At 41.2% G+C, this 25,162-nt stretch overlaps 1 protein-coding gene and 1 pseudogene across 4 annotated transcripts in view; one reads left to right on the forward strand and one right to left on the reverse strand.

The window, feature by feature from the left end:
• LOC125545780 (protein HASTY 1) overlaps window positions 1-23,207 on the forward strand; it is a 30,586-nt gene extending 7,379 nt beyond the window's left edge. For 2 of the 4 annotated variants that reach the window (XM_087513813.1, XM_087513814.1), the window contains 25 exons: window positions 3,331-3,397; window positions 4,707-4,984; window positions 5,086-5,190; window positions 6,892-6,989; window positions 7,108-7,399; window positions 7,681-7,880; window positions 8,504-8,974; window positions 9,052-9,367; window positions 10,052-10,201; window positions 10,315-10,395; window positions 12,572-12,688; window positions 12,779-12,868; window positions 13,098-13,193; window positions 13,257-13,316; window positions 13,406-13,468; window positions 13,537-13,623; window positions 16,740-16,850; window positions 16,960-17,034; window positions 17,143-17,217; window positions 17,480-17,560; window positions 17,629-17,718; window positions 17,794-17,853; window positions 17,926-17,967; window positions 18,046-18,111; window positions 22,797-23,207. In XM_087513813.1, the coding sequence (XP_087369939.1) occupies window positions 3,331-3,397; window positions 4,707-4,984; window positions 5,086-5,190; window positions 6,892-6,989; window positions 7,108-7,399; window positions 7,681-7,880; window positions 8,504-8,974; window positions 9,052-9,367; window positions 10,052-10,201; window positions 10,315-10,395; window positions 12,572-12,688; window positions 12,779-12,868; window positions 13,098-13,193; window positions 13,257-13,316; window positions 13,406-13,468; window positions 13,537-13,623; window positions 16,740-16,850; window positions 16,960-17,034; window positions 17,143-17,217; window positions 17,480-17,560; window positions 17,629-17,718; window positions 17,794-17,853; window positions 17,926-17,967; window positions 18,046-18,111; window positions 22,797-22,838 (3,213 nt within the window). In that variant the 3' untranslated portion in view covers window positions 22,839-23,207. The remainder of the gene's footprint in view (window positions 1-3,330; window positions 3,398-4,706; window positions 4,985-5,085; window positions 5,191-6,891; window positions 6,990-7,107; window positions 7,400-7,680; window positions 7,881-8,503; window positions 8,975-9,051; window positions 9,368-10,051; window positions 10,202-10,314; window positions 10,396-12,571; window positions 12,689-12,778; window positions 12,869-13,097; window positions 13,194-13,256; window positions 13,317-13,405; window positions 13,469-13,536; window positions 13,624-16,739; window positions 16,851-16,959; window positions 17,035-17,142; window positions 17,218-17,479; window positions 17,561-17,628; window positions 17,719-17,793; window positions 17,854-17,925; window positions 17,968-18,045; window positions 18,112-22,796) is intronic. The other 2 variants (XM_087513815.1, XM_087513816.1) reach the window with 2 other exon arrangements.
• On the reverse strand, window positions 943-2,759 carry LOC147981120 (uncharacterized; annotated as a pseudogene).
• Window positions 23,208-25,162: the final 1,955 nt, after the last annotated feature.

A 25,162-nucleotide genomic window follows, 5' to 3' on the forward strand; every position in this document is an offset into this window, starting at 1 on the left:
ATACCCAGGAAATATTTTAGCTGACCAAGATGTTCAACTTCAAATGCTTTGCCTAGCATTTATTCAGTTTTCTAATCTCCTCTTCATTGTCTCCTGTTGTTGTGATGTCATCCACATATACTGCAAGAATAGTGATCTATTGCTTGAAATGTTTATAGAAAACCATGTGATCTCCATTGCATTGTTTATACTCCACATTGCAAGTTGCTTGCCTGAACCGGTCAAACCAAGTCCTTGGCGACTGCTTCAAATCGTAGAGAGACTTTCTCAATCTACAAACCATCCTAGCAATCGCAGGTGTAGAAAGTCCTGGAGGAATTTCCATTTACACTTCCTCTTATAGATCTCCATGTAAGAAGGCATTTTTGACATTGAGTTGGTGGAGTGGCCATCCAAAATTAGTTGCACACGAAATCAGAATCCTCACTGTATTCATCTTTGGAACTGGGGCGAATGTTTATGTCAGTCAATACCATAGGTTTGGCTGTACCCTCTAGCTACTAGTCTTGCCTTGCATCGGTCAACTTTACCCTCGGGATTCTGCTCCACTTGCAATTGACTGCCTTCTTCCCTTCTGGAAGATTTGCTAGCTCCCACGTTTTGTTCTTTCTCAGAGCCTCCAACTCTTCCCTCATGGCTTCACACCATTTTGGATCTTGTCTTGCTTCTTTCCAGTCTTTTGGAACAAGCACGGCTTGAAGTGATGCGACAAATGCTCTAAATGAAGGTGATAGAGCTTCATAGGTGACATAATTACTTATGTCATTCTCAAGATTGCCCTTGCTCAAAGTTCTCCTTGCTACTTTCTTCCTGAGAGCAATTGTAGATTAGGTCATGCTTCTTGAGTACTTGAATTCTCATATGCCTCCACTTCAGATGAGGTTCCCGGCGCAGTTGTTCCTCCACTAACTGCCCCCCCCCCCCCCCCCCCCCCAACCCCTGGCGCACTTGTTCCTCCACAACTCTCTTGTAGTATGGTAGTATGCACCTGAGGATTCCTTCAGCCCCATCAACTACAGCTGGAATGAAGGATCCCGCTATTGCCACCCCCGAAAGGTGACATCCATACTTATCCTTATGACTCCAACATGTATAGCCTTGCTGGGCTGCATGATATCCAACAAATATGCATTGTACAGCTCATGGATCCAGCTTTCCACTGATGGTCGGTGTTCTCTGAAGAAGCAAGTACACCCAATTAACTTAGGAGAAACTGTGAATTGATTCTCCCTGAATAGCATCTCACAAGGAGATTTCATGCTAAGCGTTTTTGAAGGCATCTGATTGATCAGGAACATTGCAGTCATGACAGCTTCACTCCACAATAATTTTAGCACATTCATGGTGAACATAAGTGAGCGAACCACTTCTAGAATGTTTCGGTTCTTTCTTTCTGCAACACCATTCTGAGCAGGGGTATCTGGACATGATGTTTGGTGCATTATGCCTTGTGCTGACAGAAAGCCTCCAAATTGCTTGTTTACATATTCAGCTCCATTAGCAGATCTGATCACCTGCACCTGCACATTAAATTGGTTTTGCACATAGGTATAAAACTCCTGAAAACATTGGAATACATCATCTTTATGTAGCAGGAGGTACACCCAAGTCATGTGAATGTGGCAATCTATAAATGTCACAAAATATTTCATTCCACCAATAGAAATGACAGGACATGTCCACACATCAGTGAATCAACATAAACAGGGATATACTCCTGAGCCCGTTACTCAAATATTTGATTCTTAATATTTGATTCTTTTGTACTTTGCATGTTCACATGCATCACACATAAGCTTTACTCGTGTCTATTCCACACATTACAGCAGGAGACAGCTTACTCATCTTATCAAAAGCCATATGCCCCATGTGGGCATGTGGCAGTGATGGATCATTGCCATTGTCTCACTTCCTCCAACTAGTCTGCCAAAACAGGACTAGCACCAGACCTAGACACTTGACGATCCATGTACAACAATCCACTATGCCTGATTCCTGTCCCATGTTTCCTTCCAGCCATCCTCTCCAATCTTGGTCAACTTAAACCTGACCTCCTCTTGTGCCATTTCTGCAACTGCCTCCTCAAGTGAGGGAAGCTTTGGCTGATGAAAGAACCCAGCACGCCTCCCTTCAAATTCTGAGTGAAGTCCTTTCAAGAATTTCATCTCTCCTATGCTCTACCCACTTCTTAGTGGCAAGTGGCAACTATATACATTCTGAATGTGGCAATTCCAGTGGATCATAGCGGTCTAAGTCAGCCCACAAATGCTGCAATTTTGCTACATATTCCATCACCGATTTATCCCCCTGCTTTAACTCATTTACTCTATCCTCAGTCTGTGCCATAAGCATTATGTTCCCTTTCCCGGATTACATTGTTTCCAGGGTTTTCCATACCTCTGCTTGCATGGGGAAGAGTCTCCACGGCTGCTGCAATGGATGGAGTCAAGAAGTTCAGCAGCCATGCCACCACCAGAGAGTTGACGACACTCCACTTCTTCCTCTCTTCACTTGCCCTGTTTTCCGGTTCATTGACATAGCCTTTCAGCCCCTTTGTCCACAATATTAGCAATGCTCTTCTAGACCAGCTTAGGTCAGGTTGATGTCATTTGGCATCAATTCTATTTTCTGAATCACCTCAGGCTGAGGAACAAGCACACCTGGGTAAGGCACACCCTCTGCCTTGACGGCAAGGAGCTCAGCTAGCTTCTCCAACGCCTTTGCCAATCTCTGGCTGTCCCCTATCTTTCCAAGCTTGAGTTACACCCCTAGCAACCTCGAGCAACCACGGCTCCCCACTTTCAACCTCTCTGCTACCTCCATCCCTCAGATCTGTGTTTTCACCTCCCTTCCATACAAGCCTCCTCCTCCCAGACAGTCGCCGCAAGCATCACCAGCCAGCGACAATCAACACTGCTGGGAACCCAAGCTCTGACCCCATGTTGAAGTACCGGAGAGAGGGGTGGCGGCTAGGATAGAGAGCTGACCTGTGGTGTTGTATTCTTTTGGGGTTAAGTGTTTCCTATGCAGGAGGGCAGCACATATATAGTTTGCTGGGTTACATGGGCCACATGGGCCTTAAGCGCATGCACACACACAGTACAACAGGGGGTATTTCTGTTTTTACTTCGTACTAACTTGTTTGGTAAGGTTAAGTGGTACTTCCGCTTTATGGGATATATGCATATTCAGCTCTGTTGGAGATCTTTTAGCTTGGTTATTTTATTACATGATTTTGGCAATTATTGACAATAAAACCAAGTAGAAATGTGTAAATCAATTTTGTGAAGTGTCTTTAATTCTCAAGTTAATAAATCGATTGACATGCAGGATTTCTTCTCTCCTTACATCACGGAAGAAGATGTACTAGCCTTTTATTCCATCAAACAGAACAAAGGTAAGATGCACCTTTTGCTCTTAAGCCACTAACATGGTATTGTTTGAGAACTCTTGCTGGAGAGAAAATAAATGGAGTATATAGTAACTCAACATTTTTGAGGATTCAACGGTAAATTCCATCTGAAAACATAATAATAGTTAAGAAAGGGCAACCATCAAACTTGCAGATGCAAAATATGGACAGTATCCTGGTACTAGTTTTATGTGCAGAACATCTTTTAATGATTAAATTTTAGCCTAGCAGCTAAAAGTTATAGATACTTTTCTGCTTACCATGTACTCCGTCCTTTCCAAATTGTAAGATGTTCTAGTTTTGTCATGAGTTGTACTTGTTTTAATCTGACCTTTTTTTTGAGGATTCAATAGTAAATTCTATCTGAAAACATAATAGTTGAGAAATGGCAACCATCAAACTTGCAGACGCAAAATATTGCTATATCCTGGTACTAGTTTATGTGCAGAGTGTCTTTTAATAATTAAATTTAACCTAGTGGCTAAAAATAATAGACCCTTTCCTGCTTACAATGTACTCTGTCCTTACCAAATTATAAGATGTTCTAGCTTTGTTTGGAATGGAGGGAGTAGTTATGGAGAGAGTATGCTGGAATTGATGCAGGAATTTATTTATATAGCAATAAAATTATTGAAAATATAATTAGAATGTATGAGAATAATACCCCTCGATATTCTTGCCATATGAACAATATCAGAAATAGCAGTAAATGGAGGTTGGTTGCATGTTATAATAGCTCGTGACCTGCTTCAGTTGAATTTTTTGTTGCTGAAAAAGAAAATAATGGTGTGGAAGTCTTGCATGTGCTGGAAAATGGAATGTGGAGGGCTCGCATGTGCTCGAAAATGGGATCACCTGCTTAGATATATAGGATGTTGTGTTCTTTTTGTTACTATTTAGGGCCTCTTTGATTCTCAGGATTCTCAAAACGCAGGAATAGGGAAAATGTAAGAATACAGTGTCATGTCCTCTTGTATCCTACGGGATTTGGAGAAGTGTTTGATAGCACAAGAAAAGCAAAGGAATTCTACAAAGAAGTTTGAGTGGATGGAAAATTTCCTCCAAAATGTAGTATAAATGAATCATATGGAAAAAATCCTAAGGATTTCAATCCTACAAATCAAACGACCATCACAGGAAAAAATCCTAAGGATCCAAATCCTGTAAAAATCCTATGCATTTCCTTTGTATCAAAGGAGCCCTTAGAACTCATCAGCACTGGAATACATATTGAATATCTATGCATAGTTGTCAAATGTGTCTGCTCATTTCTTATATTTTTCTTCTTCTGTAGGGGGAGATGGGAGTCAAGACAGACACACTACTGACCTCTCTGCATCCTCCAATACAATGTCATCTCGTCAAATACATGTTCAGACTGCAAGGCTGGGACCTTGGGCTCAGAAAGATGAAAATGCAGGCTTATCAGTTGCTCTTCCCTATCTAGAATATCCACTCATTATACCACCTTCTCCTGATTCTTGTTTTAAACCTTCATGTCTCAAAGCTGATCCATTCACTAGCTTATCTGTGAAGCAAGTGGTAAATGACACTGATAAACCAGGATTGGAGGTGGGGCTTCCTTCAAAGAACTCATTAACAAGTACTGTGCGTGATACTATACCTATCCATCAACAATATATGTTTATATCTTGTTGCCTATCTTCCATCAGGCCCTGGCTGTTAACAATTTTGATGATCAAGAGTATGATCCTGTTCAGGGTAATGCTACTAGTGATTTGGAAAGACCCACCGAGTCTTTTGGGTCAAAATGTCTGGTAAGTGTAGTGTTATTCTCTCCATTTTCTTATTGTTTTTACCCCACATATTTGGACTTGTGGTTGCCGAATTACCTCTTCTAAAGTTCAAGTGATTCTTAAAACATTTGTTTTTGGAGTTATGATAATACACATGTCCTGTAGGTGTTTTCATTATGAAACTGTATGATTGTGACTTGACCTACCTTGTACTCCCTGTGTTCCGTAATTCTTGTCACGGTTTTGGTTCAAATGGAACGGAGGGAGTAACATGTATAATTGTAATGCACCATCATCACAGTATCGGAATTTGGACTTATTGTAGCCTGGTTTGTAAGAGTTAGACTGGAGCTAGTTAGGCTGTGTACGTGCACTGTAACAGGTTTTTTTGGTTGAATATGGTGTATGTGTGGGAATTGTGGTTGGTTTGAAGACTAAATAACTGAATTATTTTTTTGTGGACCATGTTATTATCAATTTACGGATGGGCACATTGCACTTCGGTTTACACCTTATCCAGGCTCACCATATGCACTCTTTTATATTTTCCCATTGACTTGGCTCCAGCCGACCTTGCCACACCATAGGCTAGAGACGAAATCCATCTTGCCAACTAAACATGCACTCTAGCATTAAACATGTACCCAGGCTAAATCATGCTCAACCGGTATATGATGGGTTGACAATGGCCATTGAGGAGAGAACCAGCAATGGAGAGGTGGAAGAATCCCCAAATAGGGACAAAAATAAACATCTAGTTTCAATGCTAGCATAGGTAAGAAAAATAGGGAAGCTGACGGAAGGGATGGAGCCCTAGTGGAGAGGTGCTGTCGTCGAGCAGTAAATACATTGCAGAGTTTTGGGGTGTGGCGAAGTTTTATTTCTTTGAATATCTTGAATCTTATGGGTTTGAACACTAGCCTACCCCGACATGTTTGGGACTGAGGGTATGTTTAGTTTGAGCCCCAGTTAGCCCTACCAAAATATTGGCAAGCCATTGGTGTTTGGATTGTGACCATTACAGCCTCCAAAATTTTGGCATGTTGTTGTTTGGATTGTGACCATTATGGCCACGAAAATTGAGATACTAGATTTGGAAGTATATAAATACATTTATTATCTAGCATTAAGAAAATTACAAATTGGTTCTAAGAGTGGGCGTGAAGAGAGAAGTCATCAATTATACAAGAGAGAGATGCTGCAGTTGGAAGTCGTTAATTATGTGCGCCACCACATTGCATGCAGTAATCACGCAAAGGCCCACATTTTTTATATTCAGTAAAAAGCGCTGCTGATTGTTTAGAAGCCAAAATAATCGCCAAATCCTACTGCATGCACGCCGGGCCCACCAATTTAACAACGGAAGTCGCCACGCCAATCTTTTGGCGAAGCTTTTCGGCACCCTCGTCTCGCCCATACATTGGCGTGAATAACATGGAGGGGAGCCGGCAAGGTGGGCGAGCCAATTTTCTGGCATCGATACAAACAGTAGCTAAATTATGTGGGCTAGCCAACTTTTTGGTAGGGAGTGCTTTGGCATGAATCCAAACAGGCCCTGTAAGGCTTTGTTGTTGTTGTTGTATCCCGAATCTTATTGGCGCATCGTAGCTTATGTTTTGCTTTGAGGTTTGGATACTGAAAATAGCCATCGTAGTTTTTGCTATGCTGCTCTAGGGATTTACATCCCTGACTGTTCTATTATCACTGATGGTGCAAGGTAAGTTTAAAGTAATGCCAGGCTATCAAGGAAAGGCCAAGCTACTTCTTTGGGAGCACAATCTCCTGTCTGAAGCATTCATCAGTGTGATGGCCTGCCCAGGGTACATTGGCAATAACATCATTTTAGACTTCCATGTTGTCGCATTAAGTGCACTAATTTATAAAGTTCACTACAGCTGATCATGACGCAAAACAATTTTTATGCCTTTTGTCTGTCAGGATTGAATGTAAGAAGCAGTTGCTTATGTCTCTGTTGAACCCTTTGAACAAAATTTGGACCCAGTCAGAGTGGGATGAAGAATACATGAGTTACACATATCGTCTGTCTGGTCTTCTTTGCGATGATCAATTTATGAAGACAGTACATTTGTTGGTAAAGTCATTTGAGGAGATCAAAGGAAGCAAAATTGAACATTCTACAGGAACACAGGAAAAATGCTCTCCAACATCAATTGCTAATTACCAGCACTCATCTACCTTTCTACAGCTAATGCTTACCCTGCTCTTACGGGTAAATAACTACCACAAACATTTAATTTTTTACAGATTGTGACAGTAGAACCCATATACTTTTAGGATTTTTCAGAGAGCAAATAGGAAAAATCACTTCTGTTTTTAAACTAGTATTGCAGAGATGTATGTGCATGGGCCCCATTTGTCAGTGACACAACTAATGATATTTTTTTGAGGTTCTCCCTCTGTTCAAATGCTTATGAAAACTACCAAGTTTACATTGCTGTTTTTCATGGTTTATTGTGATTATGTAGTTACAATGTTTCACATTTACTTCAGATCCTTCATTTCATACACATGGCTTGGACGGATCAGTCTGCGTATGATCTGCCAGAAATTATTAGAAGAGCTAAACTCATGAGTACCATGGAGATATTCACTTTTCTACCAGAGACTAATACTTTACCTGACAATGATGGAGTTGATGCTATTAGGGTGGATGCTATCGGAACACGCTTACGTGAAATTCGAGAGACTGGGTAAGTCTGCTGCTTCACACCTGTTTGTCAAACCGATTCTATTGTTTCTAGAGATATGTTTTAAAAGAATTGTATTCCGGGTGCATTAGTGATATACACCCTTTCTATATTGTGAAGTCGTACAACAACAACAAGTCATGGTTCTGGCCCGTGGATAGCTAACTTCCATGGCTAAATCTTTGGTGATATTTCAGTCCTTCATACCTCTTTACGGACTCCTCCCACGTTAAGTTTGGTCTGTCCCGACCTCTCTTGACATTGTCAGGACACCTTAACCATCTGCTATGCACTGGCACTTCTGGAGGCCTGCGCTGTATATGCCCAAACCATCTCAGACGATGTTGGACAAGCTTCTCTTCAATTGGTGCCACCCCAACTCTATCATGTATCTCATCATTCCGGACCCGATCCTTTCTTATGTGGCCACATATCCATCCCAGCATGCGCATCTCTGCTACACCTAGCTGTTGGACATGTCGCCTATTAGTTGGCCAACATGTGCATTTATGTTCAGATCACTATTTAATACCCTGCAATGGAGGTCCTAATGTGCCAGATGACACTGAACTGCTTCCAGCTGATCTTTCAATTGTCTGGGTGTTTGAAAGATTATAATGTTGCAGGTACAATGTCATAGGCTTGTGCGCGAACGTTGGAAGATCATTTTTTGAATTGGACAGCTCTCTTTTCATCCATGCTCTTGTGGCGGATATAAGCTTCATGGAATTTGATCATTTGGGGAAATTCATAGAGCTCACCTTCATTCCATTAGTCAGATGTTGCCCTCGAGAATGTTGGGACAAATGGGTGCTGTTGTTGTTGGAATCTTTATTTTTCTACTGTGAGCGAAATTTTCGTTATGCGTGGCTCAGTTTTATACACGAGGGCCGAGCTAAAGTACCAGATTTCTTTGGCGATCTATACGGACCGGAAGACAAACTCAAGAAATTAGAAGTGGAGCTGCTGCTTAAATTCACTCGTTCTGTATCTTTATTGCTCAGGGTCTTAGCATCAAAAGAACTTAATAGCGGCCTTCCGGATTTGAATTGTCCAAAGTCTGACTTGAAATCCATATCTTCCAGCTCTCTTATGGGGTATGAACGTCATTCAGTTAGTTTTTTTTTGTGTGATCACTACATATTTACTTACTACTTAGCAATGCTTCTTGTAGGTATCTTTTACTTCACAATTGCTTTGGGAGGTTTAGTATGTACTTGTTTGGGTGTTTGGTGGATCATCAAGCAACTATGGAAGCACTACCCTTTTTTCATGCATTGATCCGCCTTGCTGTTGCTACTGATGATGAGAGACTGAAACAGTTTATTCTTAATGAAATGCTTCCAACCATTGTCCGTTTTAGTGATAGGAGTCCTCAAAGTGGAATCTCACGGTTAAGATCGGAGTTAAGTTCAAGCAATGAAGTGAGTTCTATGGATGATGTTGTTTGCCTTGGTCAAGAAATATACAAAGTTTACTTACACAATCAGGCAAGTTATGAATGTATCTCCTCCTATTGTGTACTTGTAATTTGTTGTTATCTCAAGGGTCCAAGCCATATTTGCGCTCAAATCAATACAAAATGTGTTGTACAGGAGTTTTCTGTCCTGTTTTCGTAAATAGCAGGTCTAAATTCTGTGTGCTAATTGGTAATTACTTTCTTGAGTCTGTAAAATTTGATGGCTATAAGGTCTAATATTGACAGTGACATGCCATGACTTCTTTTGGATCATTGTTATCTAGCTTATTACTGGTTGCTAATGGACCAATTCTTTTAGATGGTTCGGAGTAAACTGCATTAAATTAAATAGCATATTGACATTTCTTGGTGATTGTTGTACTTCTAAGTCTAAAATGCATTACATAATTATTGGCATGAGATGCAATGTAATGATGCCTGAGTGATCATGTGGATAATAATCCATGAGTGCACTGTAGTAACAAAGCAAGTTGGTTGCTGGTCCTTCTGGATTTTCCATTTAGCTTTTCCATTTAGCTCCCTATAGTATGATTGGCCTTAGGTGTGAGATACTTTTGTAAAGGTTAACTTAAATCACGAGCATATAGCTATTATGCTGCTTTGGTATACTGGCATCAGCCTTTTCTTCTCGGCAAAGCTCAGTTCAGTCAAACACTGTAAGTGAATTCTACTTGATGCATGTATTTTTTACCAGGTTACTATGACGAATGGCGAAAGGGCAGACAGAAAAACCTGTGCGGATGGATTCATCGATTGGTTCAATAATGAATTGAAGTATCTTCATTACTGTGCGTCTTTGTCTGCTCCAAATATTTTCCCAAAGCACTCTGTGTGGAATTGGGAGGTGAGTTCTCTTGTTTTTCTTATATTTTTATGTCTCACATTCAAAGAAGTTACCCGGCTTACTTCTAGTGCTTATTTTTCTTCACAATATGTTCTCTTTTATGCTTTGCGCAGTTCAATGAAGAATTTGACAGATATTTTCCTACTTATATGGAAATGCTGCATGAGGTGGATACAATGAACGACTGTCTGGAGGTAATTTTTGCTCCATCATGTGGTATTCATTTATTAAGCACATACTATCCAATGTTGAATAAAATGCTCCGTTGTGTCTGACCATGTCAAGGAAACATGTTTTCTGGTGTCCATACACATGTTTTGTTTGCCTTCTATGAGTACCTTACAGTAATTGTACATCATTGACTTGCCTAGGCATGTACAGATAATTTAAAATATTATGTTGTGGGGTCCCACAAATGCTAAGTCTGTAGGCCTTTTGACCCCAGCTCACGGGATAAACTTTTCATCGTTCATTCAAGGCAAAATCGCTTGTAGGCTATCACAATCAATCAAATATTAGTATGAAAAAGGTGTGTCTAAAACTAAAAATTTGTGTGAAGACGGCTTGTTCTCTAGTGTTAGGAGAACTGCTATCTGAAAGACGTATTTTGCTATAGGCTTGGATTCCTACCAATGAACAAGATAAAATTCCAGTAAGCACAATGTTGGAATGATGCAAATGCTGGTCTTGATGTTTCTTGTATTGTGTTCTTGTTCGCCATTGATTAGCACATGCCACATGATATGTACTCGCTGTTGCCTGCCTTGCCCTTATGGATCTTGATGATGCAAAACAAATTTTGATTGAGGGGCAGTTTGGCTGGAACCAGGGTTATGTTAGGCTACATCTCTACTCTTATAAAAAACCGAGTTGGTGATGATGGTGTGCCTGCCATCTTGCAATATAGACCGTTCGATCTATATCTGACAGATAGAAAGCAAACTATGGCAATTTTGCAAAAGGATACCCGCACCTCTCGTTCATCCTTATCTCCCACAACTTCGTTGTTGAGTAATTGAAAAAGAAGCCTCCGGAACAATCTGGCATGGTGGCCGCTGCCGGCGTCGTCCATCCCCATGCCTCTGCTAAGTCCGACCACCAATCACCACCGCGCCCCACTCCTCACCTTATCTCTCATCTTTCTCGAGATATCATTTTTTTGATGAAATTCTCGAGATACCATTTTTTTGATGAAATTCTCGAGATATCATTAGTTTTTACACATGGGATTACTCCTGCATGGGTCAATCACAATAGGTGTTTTGTAAAATAATGCATCTTGATGTTCTGTGCAATGCACGGGCATCTTGCTAGTATGATATGATTTTTCGCTTCTAATATTGGATGCATTTGATATCCCAAATCATTTGTCAATTGGAATGATTTTACTTTTCGTTACAAAATTGTATATGTGCAATTGACATTTTGTTCCTACTTATAAAGATTGGACTTGGCAGTCGTCCATTCACTCATCTTTCAGTCTTCCTTCTCAAATCCGACAGGTGCAAACCTATGAACATAGCAGCAACAGACCCCTCCTGAATCCTCTCTCCTTCTGTCATCTTGCATCACCCAGTCACCTCATGCCATCTCCCACCGCTAATCCCATTCGTGCCAGCTGCCAAAACACATCTAAGCTAGCCTACACCGTTTTTGAGTAAACTAGATTCCATCGTGTTTCTTGTGGTTCCATGGCGTCCTACTGTGCCAATCGAAGTCAACCATATGAACAAATGCAAATATTGTCATTTTTTAAACTTAAGGAGGCACACAGCTTGTTGCATGCATGTGCTTGCAAGAATCAATATTTTTGGGAGGCAATGATTCTTTTTTGTGGGTATTTATTTTGAATGTTTGGTTTATTTTACCGCCTTTTTGAGCTCCTGCTAGGACTGCATTTGCTATTTTCAAAATTCCACAAATTCCTCTAGAGATAGAGCTGGAAAAAACTTGTTGGATTTCTGATACGGTCATTTCAAATTAAAACAAATTCCTCTAGACATAGAGCTGGAAAAAGAAGGGCGGGCCTGGCACAGTGGTAGTCTCTCCACTTGTGGCCTGGAGGTCCTGGGTTCGAACCAGCCTCCTTGCAGAATTATTATGCAAGGGTAAGGCTGTCTAGAAATTCCTTCCGCAGACCACACCTTGTGTGGGAGCTTTCAGCACTGGGTACGCCCTTATAGAGCTGGAAAAAACTTGTTAGATTACTGATACAACCAGAGAAGTCTTGGGTGTTACCTTTGGGAGTTGCCTTCAAAAGCCTTGTTTTGTACAACATAACTTCATTGGGGATTTAAGAACACTACAATTTTTCTGAGTTTATATTTTGTTAATAAAACTGTAAGTTGCACTAATGAACTAATTTTGCAGCGTAAACTTTTAAACGGTAATGCTCTTCTTGAGAGATTAAATCCAGAGTTTAAGGCAAAGTATGCCATTAACAGCTTGCAACATCCTCATTTGCGAATCATGTCCCGTATGCTACGGGTGAGTACTGTATTCTTGATAACCTTCAGCTTGCAATATGTACTTGCATTTTATTCCTGTTTGATGTTAGTTTATTTTGTTGTTTTTAAGAGAAAGGAGCGTGATGTACGCTATCGGCGACGTACTGATGAGATCGACAAGTGTTTGCTCCAACTTATCAATCTGAAACCTTACATTAAGGTATTTGGCCTGGTTCTTACTCCCTTCGTTCCTAAATATTTGTTTTTCTAGACATTTCAAATGGTTACAACATACGGATGTATGTAGACATATTTTGAAATGTAGGTTCACTCATTTTGCTTCGTATGTAGTCACTTGTTAAAATCTCTAGAAAGACAAATATTTAGGAACGGAGGGAGTACTTTTCTGTAACAGGGACATCCCTAACTTGATCCTAGATCATTTACAGCAAACTGATTGTCCGGATGATGTTATGGATCGTCTTGAGGAAAGCTGTCATCCACAATCTGACCTTTGGCAAGGTTATGCACTAAGGGCAGTTGATGTAAGTATTAATTTACTCTGTAATTCATTTGACGGAAGGTTGGACTGACTATCTCTCTTGTAGATTTTCCTTGATTCGTTGTTGATTTTCTGGGAGCCTCAGTTTCATCCCTTGATACGCGAGGTTATTATGATGTCTTAAAGTTGTTTCGTATGTATCCTAGATTATTTTTTCTCGCCTATGTTGCAAGCTAAATAATTGACATTTTCTAGCGCCACAAGAAGCTACTGCTAACAAGTGCCCATGAGTTAGCTGAAGGGTGTGCAATTATTCAGGTTTGTCCATTAATTTTCTTTTTTGGGGGGCGTGGCCAGAACTTTATTAATCTAGTTCTTTCTCACAGCCATTGGAACCTGACCCTGATGATTTCTTGGCGCATTTGCGGCCATATGCATCGGTATACTTCGAGAGTAAGAAGGAACAGTCTGGGGTACGCCATTACTATTTTTAATTGTATTTCCCCATTCCCAAAGTTGTATCCATGCATATTTTAAATCCAAACTGTGTTATGTGCACTGATATTCTAATAGATTTAGCATTATTGCTGATGAGATGGTCAGGTGCTACAATAAATGTGTCTGGATTACTAGAACTGTGTAACACAATTATGTACTCCCTCCATGCTTGAAAAGAAGGCTTACAAATTTTGATTGAAGTCCAACAGTGCCAAGTTTGACCAAGTTTATACAAAAACTACAATACCAAATTAGTATAACTGAATACACAATAAAATATACTTTCAGGCCTCCTTTGGTTTGCAGGAATTTTATAGGAATTTTAGAGGATAGGATTCTTATAGGATTTTTTTCCTTTAGAGCCCTTTGGTTCATAGGAATGAATTCCTATTCCTACATAGGATTGATTCCTATCCTTCACATTTCATAGGAAAATAAAAATGAGCCTAGACTCAATGGAAAAATTCCTTTGATGTCAACCAAATGACATCTCGTTTCCTATTCCTACTCATAGGATTTGAGATACATGTCATCTCATTTCCTACAAAATTCCTATTCCTACGATAATCCTATCCTATGAACCAAAAGAGGCCTCATATTATACCTATCTAGTATTGTTGTTGTTGATAGTTTTTTCTATAAACTTAGTCGAACTTTGTGCCTTTTGACTTTAGACGAAACTTGCATGCCTTCTTTTCAAGCATGGAGGGAGTACCTATTAAGCTAGTAACTGAGGGGCTGTTACATGCAAGTACAGGGCTATACACATAGCTATCGTATAACTTTTGGTGTGCACATGCTTATGCGGAAGATTGTATCTAAAACTAGCATATGACGTGAATGCATGCAATTGTTGACTCGTTGTGAACAGAACTATGAGTTCTCTTTTGTTGTGTATATGTTATAGTTCATCAGTAGACTTGTTGGTTCAACTTCTTATACACTTCTGCCAGCTGACAAGCTTTGATTGTTTAAATTGTTGAACATACTTATAAGATTTTATTTTGGGGGGATCAACCTGCGTAGACTTAGTGAAGTCCGGCATAAGCTACTTCATTGTAATATAGTATATCACAAACAGAGATGGAGGAATGCCAGAGTTGTTAATTTGCCTGTTGGTGTCATCTAGCATCAGTGTTACAGTGTGTTACTTGTATGGTGTCCTGATAAAATACAAGTATTATTCAAGTCAAAGGAGCCAGAGAAAACAGCCTAGTCCAATTTTTCTGCCAAAAGTGAGATTCAGGATCCTTCACAAAATTATACATTAGCTTTTAGTTAAGCTCTGAATTCTGTTTCAGTAAACTCACTGCTCAACGGAGGTGCAAGCTTACAAAGGTTACTGCCTTTAGCTTAGGGGTGTTTCGTTAGGCTTAGTTTTGGCTTATAAGCCAGAAAAATACCTATTTATAAGCTTTTGCCTTTTTCTTCATCTCGAACGATGCAGGGGAGCTCTGTGTTGTTTCATTAAGATGAAAGGAATAAAGTACACCCTCCGTCCCAAAATAAGTCTCTCAACTTTGTACTGCCTTTTGTACAAAGTTGTACTAAGCTTGAGACACTTATTTTGGGACGGAGGGAGTACAAAGGAGAGGCTGACTGGCCTGCTCCCAGAACACACGCAAAAAACCGTTGCGCAACACACAGAAGAACAGCGACCACTACCACACACTACCCCAAGGTGGACTAAGTGTCCAGGGTAAGTGACCACATGAGCAATTTGTTGAGTGCTGCAGCTCCAGCAAAGCACCACAAACGACTTTCACTAGCCACCACTTGTAAAACCATAGGAATACAAGGGTTTGCTCCCTCAGCACACAAGCATTCCGGTGCTTCCATAATTCCCGACAACCAGAATGATGAGGGACTTAAGACCTTTACTCATCTCTTTAGGAGAGTCCTCTTGATAACACTGCACCACCACCTGGAGAAAAAAGTTACACCAGGTTGGGGGGCAGTAGCTGATATACCAACTTTTGGAGAGCCAGCATCCAGACTTGCCATGAGACACAAGAAACCAGGATGTGCTGAATTTCTTCTTGATCACACAATGGTCAAGCAGCAGAGTGCGGCAGCCCACGCTTATAGATAACCAATCAGCTGTCCAGCAGCGTTTCTTGACAGCCAATCAGATGAAAAATCAAAGCAGCAGAGCTGAAGATTTCCAAATCCTTTTCCAGGGCGCAAACTCGATGGATCCCAGAGAGCAACCATTGCAGGCTGATACGGCACACATGGTGTAAGACAAAGTTGTCAACCATATCCCAAATTTGAAGATATTCGACAATAACTTGCACAATTAATGCTCCCTTAACTTTTTTCGAGAAAACGCAAAAGACCTTTGCGTTTCATTTCATTGAAAAGGTAGAATATGGTACAATCCTCCTAGGAGGTCACAGATATATGGGAGGGAGTCAGTGGACGTCCCAGGTGGAGGGCAAGACAGTTTTAAGTCCTAGAGCGCCGGCCATAGCCCAAGAAGAGGCCTCGTGCTTGATCCTGCCTACAAGAATTGCAATTGAAGGACTGGCATTGTCGAAGACGCACGTCGTTCCTGTGCTTCCAGATCATCCAAGGCACGATGAGGGTGACGGATGGCAGCGCTTCGCGCTGCAGTGTTGTTGCTGCTTGTGTCACGCGCAGCCACCAGTCCATTAGCGTTGCCTCATGGTTTGGTGTAGGTATCTGAACTCCTAGAGTCATTACCTCATGCCAGGTTTGCTGGGCGAAGGTGCAGTCCATCAAGAGGTGTCGCATAGTTTCCGGGGCTTGATCACATAGTAGGCAGCGGGGGTGAAAAGATGCTGCAGGCTGCGGCTGGTCCCTTAATGTCAGTCACCTATCTTCGGTTGGTAAGAGCTTTTGAGCCAGCGTCACCAATTAATGTCTTGTTTGAGAATTAAGAGAACAAATTAGGAGCCAACTCCGCCACTGTTTCACCTTGCAACCAGCAGTCAGACCAGAATTTGGTCGTATCAACAATATTGTTGTTACCATCTCGCAACTACTAAATTTTGACTTGTTGGTTCTTTAGCTCTTTTAACTTGGTCACCTTCTAGTCTGTATTAACTTGGGAGGTCCTTTTGTCCAGTATTATACAGCTAAAAAACAAGTACGTCTGCATGAAGAGTTTGATAATTATATGGATAAATATTTGGCGACATGCACATGGGATGATGCTATTGACTTCTCTTCTTTCATGGTAGAACATAATTTTCTGTTGTTGGAAAGGTTCCACTATATGGCTCCACACATCTATCTATTAAGTATTAATTTCTTTATGCATTGTTTGTATGTCGTCTTTTTTTCAGGAAAGTGCTCGCAGAGATGATGAGAGTGGTCAGTTTGAAGAACTGGATAACGATCTTGCCAAAATGTCCTTTGAGGTACTTGTTACTTCGCATGAATTCCTTGGTCGATTTTACACTCTTCTTCTTTTGTTTTTGATGATTATGTTACAAATTATTCTCCTACACACTTTTACTCTTTTATAGCGAATGACCAAGATTGCTAAGCGGGAACACGAAATGAACGGTTACACTCAGAGCTTGAGAGATCTTAATGATGAGGTATGGAAACCTGTTCTGTATTTTCAACTTGACTTTTCAGAGAGGTTAGTGTAATCTTCTCTCCTGGTGATGCTTGTCCTTTTTCATGGAGGGCTCTACTTCTCAATAGTAATTTAATGCAATTCTTCTAGGAAAAAAAAAGACCACACCTAACCTCTCTGAACAATTCATGGTTCAGACTTTGCATCACCATGGTTCAGACTTTTCAGAGAGTATAATCTAATGCTCAGTTGAACCATGTATTTACATTGAAAAATTCCAGGTGAAAGGTCAACTTGCAAGTTTGATGGATCTGCTGGATGAAGAAGGCTTTTTCAGTATTGATGATTCTTCTATTGATTGGGTACTTTTCTTATTTATATTTATATTTAAATCCATATTTCGTATATTAACATTTTTTTCCTTTTGAAGGAAAAAGAATTGTTTAAGAAATTATTGGATACATTTAATGCTTTGACTGGGCATTGCTTTGATGGATGTTATGCAATCCGAGCAATAATGGTATACTTCTTTTGCTATCTCTGTTTTCTCATATTACATGGTTGATTAGGGCCCATTCTTTTTCTTGAATATCAGGATCTTCAAAAATTCTTACCAAGAAAGGATGATGATACATCTCATGACGCTGTTAAAATGGTAGGCTTCCTCCTAAAGGTCAATTATAACTCGTTGTGTTCATGGAAATTATTCATTGTCAACTTTTGACAGGTTGATTATGCAAACGAGGCGTGGAAGGGAAATCTTGAGCATGTATGTTGAAGTATAATATCTTGCTATAACTTTGGGACTATTGTGTTGTTGTGTTCACTATTTGGTTTGCTTCTTCAGTTTTGGAGGGACACAAGGCATTATGAACATAAATACTACGACATGCTTAGACAACCTCTTGAGAAGGTGAGTATTTTTTAAATCCTTGTGCACTGTACCTAGAACATTTGTTGTACTCCCTCCATTCCACAATGTAGTGCGCCCGTGTTTTTTGAGATCTAAGTTTGACCATAAATTTAACCAACAAGACGGACTGCAGCAGGAGCAAAAATTATACCACTGAATTTGTATGAAGTATAACTGTACCACGTAAGCTGCCACATAATGAACCTGATCCTACGTTGCAGCCACTCCTATCTTCTCTGTCCTCCCTTGATCTCTGCCCCATTCCTTCCTATATCCCGATCTGCCTCGTTGTTGGATTACCACCATTAGCGACCTGACTCCGCTTCATGCCACAACAACAACAACAAAGCCTTTAGTCCAAAACAAGCTGGGGTAGGCTAGAGGTGAAACCCATAAGATCTTGCAACCAACTCATGGTTCTGGCACATGAATAGCAAGCTTCTACGCACCCCTGTCCATGGCTAGTTCTCGGATGACACTCTAGTCCTTTAGATCCCTCTTTACGGACTCCTCCCATGTCAAGTTCGGTCTACCCCCGACCTCTCTTGACATTATCAGCATGCTTTAGCCGCCCGCACAGGCGCGCTTCTGGAGGCCTGCGCTGAATATGCCCAAACCATCTCAGACGATGTTGGACAAGCTTCCCTTCAATCGGTGCTACCCCACCTCTACCTCGTATATCATCATTCCGGACTCGGTCCTTTCTTGTGTGGCCACACATCCAGCTCAACATGCGCATCTCTGCCACAACTAGCTATTGAACATGTTGCCTTTTAGTCGGCCAACACTCGGTGCCATACAACATTGCGGGTCGAACCTCCGTCCTATAGAACTTGCCTTTTAGCTTTTGTGGTACTCTCTTGTCACAGAGAATGTTAGAAGCTTGGCGTCACTTCATCCATCCGACTTTGACCCTTTTTTGGGTTTCATCTCCATAAGAGTGGCTGAGTTTTCACGTTGGCTTGCCAAGCCTATCACAGCCCTCCTCCTTTATCCGGGCTTGGGACTGGCTATATTGAGACAACAGGCTTCATGCTTCACTTATTTTTGTCATTTGTTGTCATAACTATATATTAAGCAGCATGACAGATCCAGAGTTGGGGCTATGTGGGCTGTGCCCCAACAAACATTCTTGCAAGATATTCTTTTACTAGTGCACATGTATATCATTATACTAATCTTGGTTCGTGTAAATATGCCAAAACTTTAAGCCCACAAAAATATAGAATTAGGGTTCATACGAACATCATATAATTCAGAATGCAGTCTAAAGCCTCCAACTAGTATCTAAATAACAGAATAGGGTTCATACGAACATCATATAATTGAGAATGCAGTCCAAAGCCTCCAACCAGTATCTAAATAAATCTGAGACACGAGCGGTAAACTGGATCACGAACAATCTAAAAAATAAGTCATGAACTCAGGAATGGCGCTGGCGGTGAGATGCCAAGAGCGACTGAGCGAGCACGCGGAGCAACGGAGGGTTAGCTCAGAGAGGCTGTGCTTGCAGTTCAACAACTGTGGGCTGCACAAAGTCGCGCGTTGTTGCTTGGCTTGAGCGTGTGGCTAGTATGTAAGACTTTAGTTGAACTATTTGTATTGTACTTTGGAGACACCTATATACAGAGGGGCTATATACATTTACAGAAGTTCTAGAGTAAAAGAAACATGAGTGAAACAGAAATAGACTCAGTAATAAATAGAGGGGCTAAAAAAACAAATACATAAATAATATTGTTAGAGTGACCTTCTGTGAAACCTGAAAAATATATGGAGTACTTAGCAAAAAGGCCATAAGTGCATGGGCTTGGACCGCCGCAAACTTTAACTGCCCCCGTTCTGGCGCCCGTTAGAGTTAGAAACCTCTCCGGATCCAACTCGCTCTAGTTGCGTCAGTGGTGTAGGTCTCAAAGTGTAGCGTCTCCTTGCGTGTTTCCTCAAGCTATATCAATGGTGGAGGGACAAAGCCCTCCTCGCACAACGAGGTGTCGCTAGAGGCGGCGGTGCTTTTGAGGTGCTCATTTGCGAGCTTGATTGTCGGCGGCGACAATGCATCTGTAGAGGTGGCGACGAGCCTGATGTGTACGGAGATGACGGCATGGCGATAAAGACAAATATCCACACCGGCTTGTAGGCGACGCTTGGTCCCACGTCAGTCCCGCGCTCGTTCCTGCGCCGGTCCATGCCGATGGTTGTGATGTGTGTGCGGCCTCCTCTGTCGGTGTCAGCAGCCTGAGAGCCTAGCGCAAGAGCCTGGAGCACACCGAGTACAGTATGTACCCATGCACTGGGTAGCGGGTCATCCGTGATGCGGCAGGACCAAGGCTTGGCGGCGCCTTCTACGTCCAACGTTGGGGCGCTCAATCCAACCATCAACCATGGGTTGAGGTCTCCGGCCCTTGCACTCATTGGGGCGGCGTGGTAGTCATTGGGGCGACGCGGCGCTGTCCATAACATAGGGTGGTGGCAGCGACCACTATGAGGCCTAATTGTCCAGGTGAAACACCCCAACAGTGGCGGATGAAGCGACAGCGCTATCAAGTGATGGTGGCGATCCTCCGCGAGAAGGCGGAGAAAGAGATGTGAGGAATGACATCTCATCGTCGTAGTTTCTTCTGTTAAGCTTCACGCACTAGCCAACGCAAGCAAAAGTCCGAACTGATGGAAAGAGGCTAGGCAATCCTCATATACACTTCAACACCTCCTCTCGCGTGTGACACGAAAAGTCAACACATGAATAGTCAGAGGTATGGCTCAAGAGGCCTACATGTGGGACATATTGGGGGACAACAGCAGTTTTTGAATAAATTGCGGAAGCCAGGACTTGAACTCGAGACCTTAGGCTCTGATACTATGTTAAGCTTCATGCACTAGCCAACGCAACGAAAAGTCTGAACTGATGGAAAGGGGCTAGGAAATCCACATATACTCTTCAACATCTTCTACCTTGATAGTGGAGTGTGATAACGTGTTTGTACTCGGTGTAGTTGGAAAGAGTAATAATAAAACAATGAAAGGAACAGTAATTCTGTATTGATGATGATAATGTGTTACAAGAGAAACAGCAAGAGAACAAACTAATGATGTAATGAAAACAATGTGTAATCCTTATTGATGATTGAGGTATTTATAGTGTTACAAGAGATGAATGTTGAATGTGGAAGGGACTTGGTGAATAAATCTGCAAGGTTGTCACATGATCTAGTTTGCAAGATGGGTAATATCGTGATATTGCCCATTATGTAACCCGTTTGAATCCAAACAACACTAGGAACATTATCTTAGAGATAGTGGATGATTGGTGATTCAGTAGTATCAACCCCACATGTATGTGATTTATCATTCCGTGGAGCCACAAGAATTCAAGTGTTGTCGTTCAGAGTGATTGGTGGATGTAGCCAATAGGAACTCTTTTGAAGACTTACATGAGATGGCTCTTACACCAAGTAGGAAACAAAGCGTGTCTGTGATCTCACAGTGGTAGATCTTTCTCAATGTATAGAGATCGAACATCCATGAGAGTGTTGGGTGGATATGACTTGTCCATATCAATTTTGTTGCTTGTGTTGTTACAGAATATACTTGATCACAAGAGTGAAATGCTATGGTGTAAAAGGAATGTTCCAAAAGTTCATCTTGTGAAAGATACGTATAAACTGTTCATTCATTTTAAAATAACCAACCTAGAACTATTATTCATTAATTTCCAAAACAACCAGCCTGGAAAAAGTGGAATCTGGCATTATTTAGCTGAATACAGTGTACGCTATACTCGTTCAATGGACTGGAGCATCACACCAACCTGCAACAAAGGGTCAGTACCATGGATAGGCAGGAGTCACAACTAATGCCACACAATGCTATGTACTTGGTGTACCGTAATACATGAGTGAAGTTGCTTGAGTTTTGATCCCAAGCAAAATTGGTATTACCCAGATCCTTCATCTCAAAGTCCTGTCTTAGGATGATCACGTGCTTTATCAATAACTTGTGTGTTGTCAAATGATGTGAAATCATCAACATACACTGAGATATTGCAAAATCCTGTCGAGGATTTCTTGATGAACATACATGGGCAATTATTATTATAGGGAGTGACCGAGTATAAGAAACTCACTAAGTCGGTTGGACCAAATCCATTCCGACTAATTTAAGACATAAAGTGACTTGAAGAGTTTACACAACATATGTTGTGATTTGCGTTTGGGTTCAGCATTGTGATTCCATGAGGAACCTATATGACTTAATCAAGTGACACAGAGATATGCGGTCACTGATATATGCTACTTAAATCCTAACTCAGTCTATCTTTTGTGGATAAGCAGTGCGAGGCACTCTGCCATCAAAAGCATCGAACTGTAGGAGAGAGTTTACTGGTGAGGTGGTGGGTGGTGAGGAGAAGGCGGCCCGGTGGATTTTGTTAGGACATAAAATAAGTACTTGCTTGTTGATCAAAGTTGAATCTCATAGGTGCCTTATATTTTAAAACGAATGGGACATGGATGAAAGGGTGCAGATCCACAATATCTAGAACTAGTGGCCAAAAAAGTGGTGCCTTTTCTAAGCGATCATGTTTTCTTGTGTTGAATTCTGACATTGCCAGAGTTGTGCTCTGTCGAGTTATACAAATTATTGTTCTTCATCTATTTGTTTATTTACTTGTACTGCACCTTTTTGTGCAGGTGTTCAAATCAAGTGAGTTTGTACCGATGAGGCCTACGTAATAGGATCACATAAATTGCAGATATCTGATTCTGGGGAAATCAGATCGAGCAACACAAGTTCAGGGCAGAAGATGCTAGTAATTTTCATGGCACACCCTTTTTAGCTATTTGTTCGTTTAGAGCATCTTTTTCATGGGGCATTTAACATGCTGCTCTGGGTATGGATTGAATTCTGCGAAACGTTGTGTTGCTGGACGATCACCTAATAGCTCAGTGTTGTGTTCGCACGGCCTCTGGATTAATTTTCGGAGTTGTGCACTTGTGCTCACTGCCCATTCAAATATGTGTATAAACCAAGGATTAGATTATATGTGTATGGAATTTGCATTATTGCAACAAAAACAATGTCAGCGCACGTACCACCAATACCACCAAGACAATCACCGGCTTCACCCCGAGGCGCGTCGACAGCAGGCCCAAGAGAATTGTGCAGCCCAACTGAAATTTCGTTAGGCCGGATTGGGCCTGCTGAACCCACTCGCCAGGCAGCTCGCTACTTAAGGCCACAGACGACAGAGAGATAGGCATCCAGAAGGATCAGGACGAACGGCGGCTTCTCTCCCTTCCCCACCTACTTTCCTTTCTTCCCTTCCAAGAACAGCAGGGCTGGAATGTAATTCGAATTCGTGCAAGTATATCGTGAGATAGTGATAGATCGATCTGGTACCTAACAAACAATTGCATACGATAAGCATCCATACAGGAATTACCAGCCATGATGTTGAGCTTAGCATTAGTTCCAACTAGCATATCCCTGTGCGGCGGCACACTGCGCCCCGTTGATACATAGTATTTTATAGGTGGTGTCATTGTTGCATGCCTTAAATTTCAAATTAAAATAACAATATAAACTGTCGATACATTTCTGTTTAAAACAATAAAAAATATAGTGAACTGGAAATAGAGAGATGGCAGGAATGTTTCGGTCAAAGATACGCACGGCAAACCATAAAAATACATAATTTCTACGGACGTGGCTAGGGAGCGTCGCTGTGCTGGTTTGTTGTCTGGAGCGCACCGCTGTATATAGTAAGTGCATGTCTTGTGTCCAGTTGTCTACGCTAGAAAAGGAAATTGGTTGGCCACATCCCGTAGTGCACATGGGTGTTGATTGAATTAGCCTAAATCCCGTCCCACGTGCATTTATTTGGGGGTTTAAAAAGTTGTAAAAGCCATAACTTTTGATTCAAGCATCGAAATTTAGTTCCGTTTTCACTGTCAGATTTCTGACGACGAGTTCTTCAAAACTAGATCTTATATGAATAGGTTTCGTCAAACCTTTTTTGAGGGCAACTTTGGATGCAATGGAGGCAACTATAGTGCTACACGGAAGCAACTTCTTCTTTTTCGCCTAGTTGGACTGACTATTAGGTTGGTTTGCGTAAAAACAAGAAAAATCACACAAAACATAAGGCATCTATAGTTCTACATACAAAGCAACTTCACTGCACTATGTGTATCTGTGAATTCGGTAAATTATCCCAACTTGCCTATCATGGCTGCTCAATTGCCTATTGTTGATGCTTAGTTGCCTACGGCTGATGGTCAATTGCCTATAAATGATATAAATTGCCTATATTGATGCCTAGTTGCCTGCTATTGGTAATTAGTTGCCTACAATTGCTTCTTAGATGCCTAACTTTGCAAAAATAGTTGCCTACAATCTTTTGAAATTGTTTATCATTGTTTTTCTAAGTTGCCTACAAAAACTCTGAAGTGGCAAGATTCACCATCATGTTGTCTATCATAACTAGCAATAGTAGACACAAGAGCATCATCGGTAAACGACATCGTAGTATTATAGACCATTTAGAAACAATGACGACATATGAGCATGAACAATAGGCAACTTAGAAGTACCGATGAGGAAGTTAGGAGAATGTTACATAAATTAACTAGGACACAAAATGTAGTGAAGTTGTCTGCTTTTAGCACTAAGGTTGCCTCTTATCGAAGGAAAGTTGCTTACGAAGGTGATGTCATATTATCCACCTCCGTTTCGAAGTTGTTCTGTATTATTAGTTAGTTGCTTATTGTTGCTAATGAGTTATTTTTAGGAGTGAAGTTGCTTCTGTTTAGTACTAAAGTTGCCTTCATCTAAGGCGTCTGATCCCAATTTGTTTAATGTGATTGCATTGCTATTAGTGTCCGTCTAATACCTGGCGTGGCTAGCTAGCGTTGCTACGCTCGTTTGCTGTTCCGAGCACACCCTCCACCCCACACACGCATAGAACGAAGCAGCTCCAACATTGCGCTCCACACCCTCACGCTACATCATCCAAGAGTCACCCTGTGTGTTCGGTTTATTCGGTTTACATGGTTCA

Source organism: Triticum urartu, chromosome 3A (assembly GCF_056163025.1).
Source record: "Triticum urartu cultivar PI428250 chromosome 3A, HENAU_Tu73, whole genome shotgun sequence".
NCBI classification, from domain to species: Eukaryota; Viridiplantae; Streptophyta; class Magnoliopsida; order Poales; family Poaceae; genus Triticum; species Triticum urartu.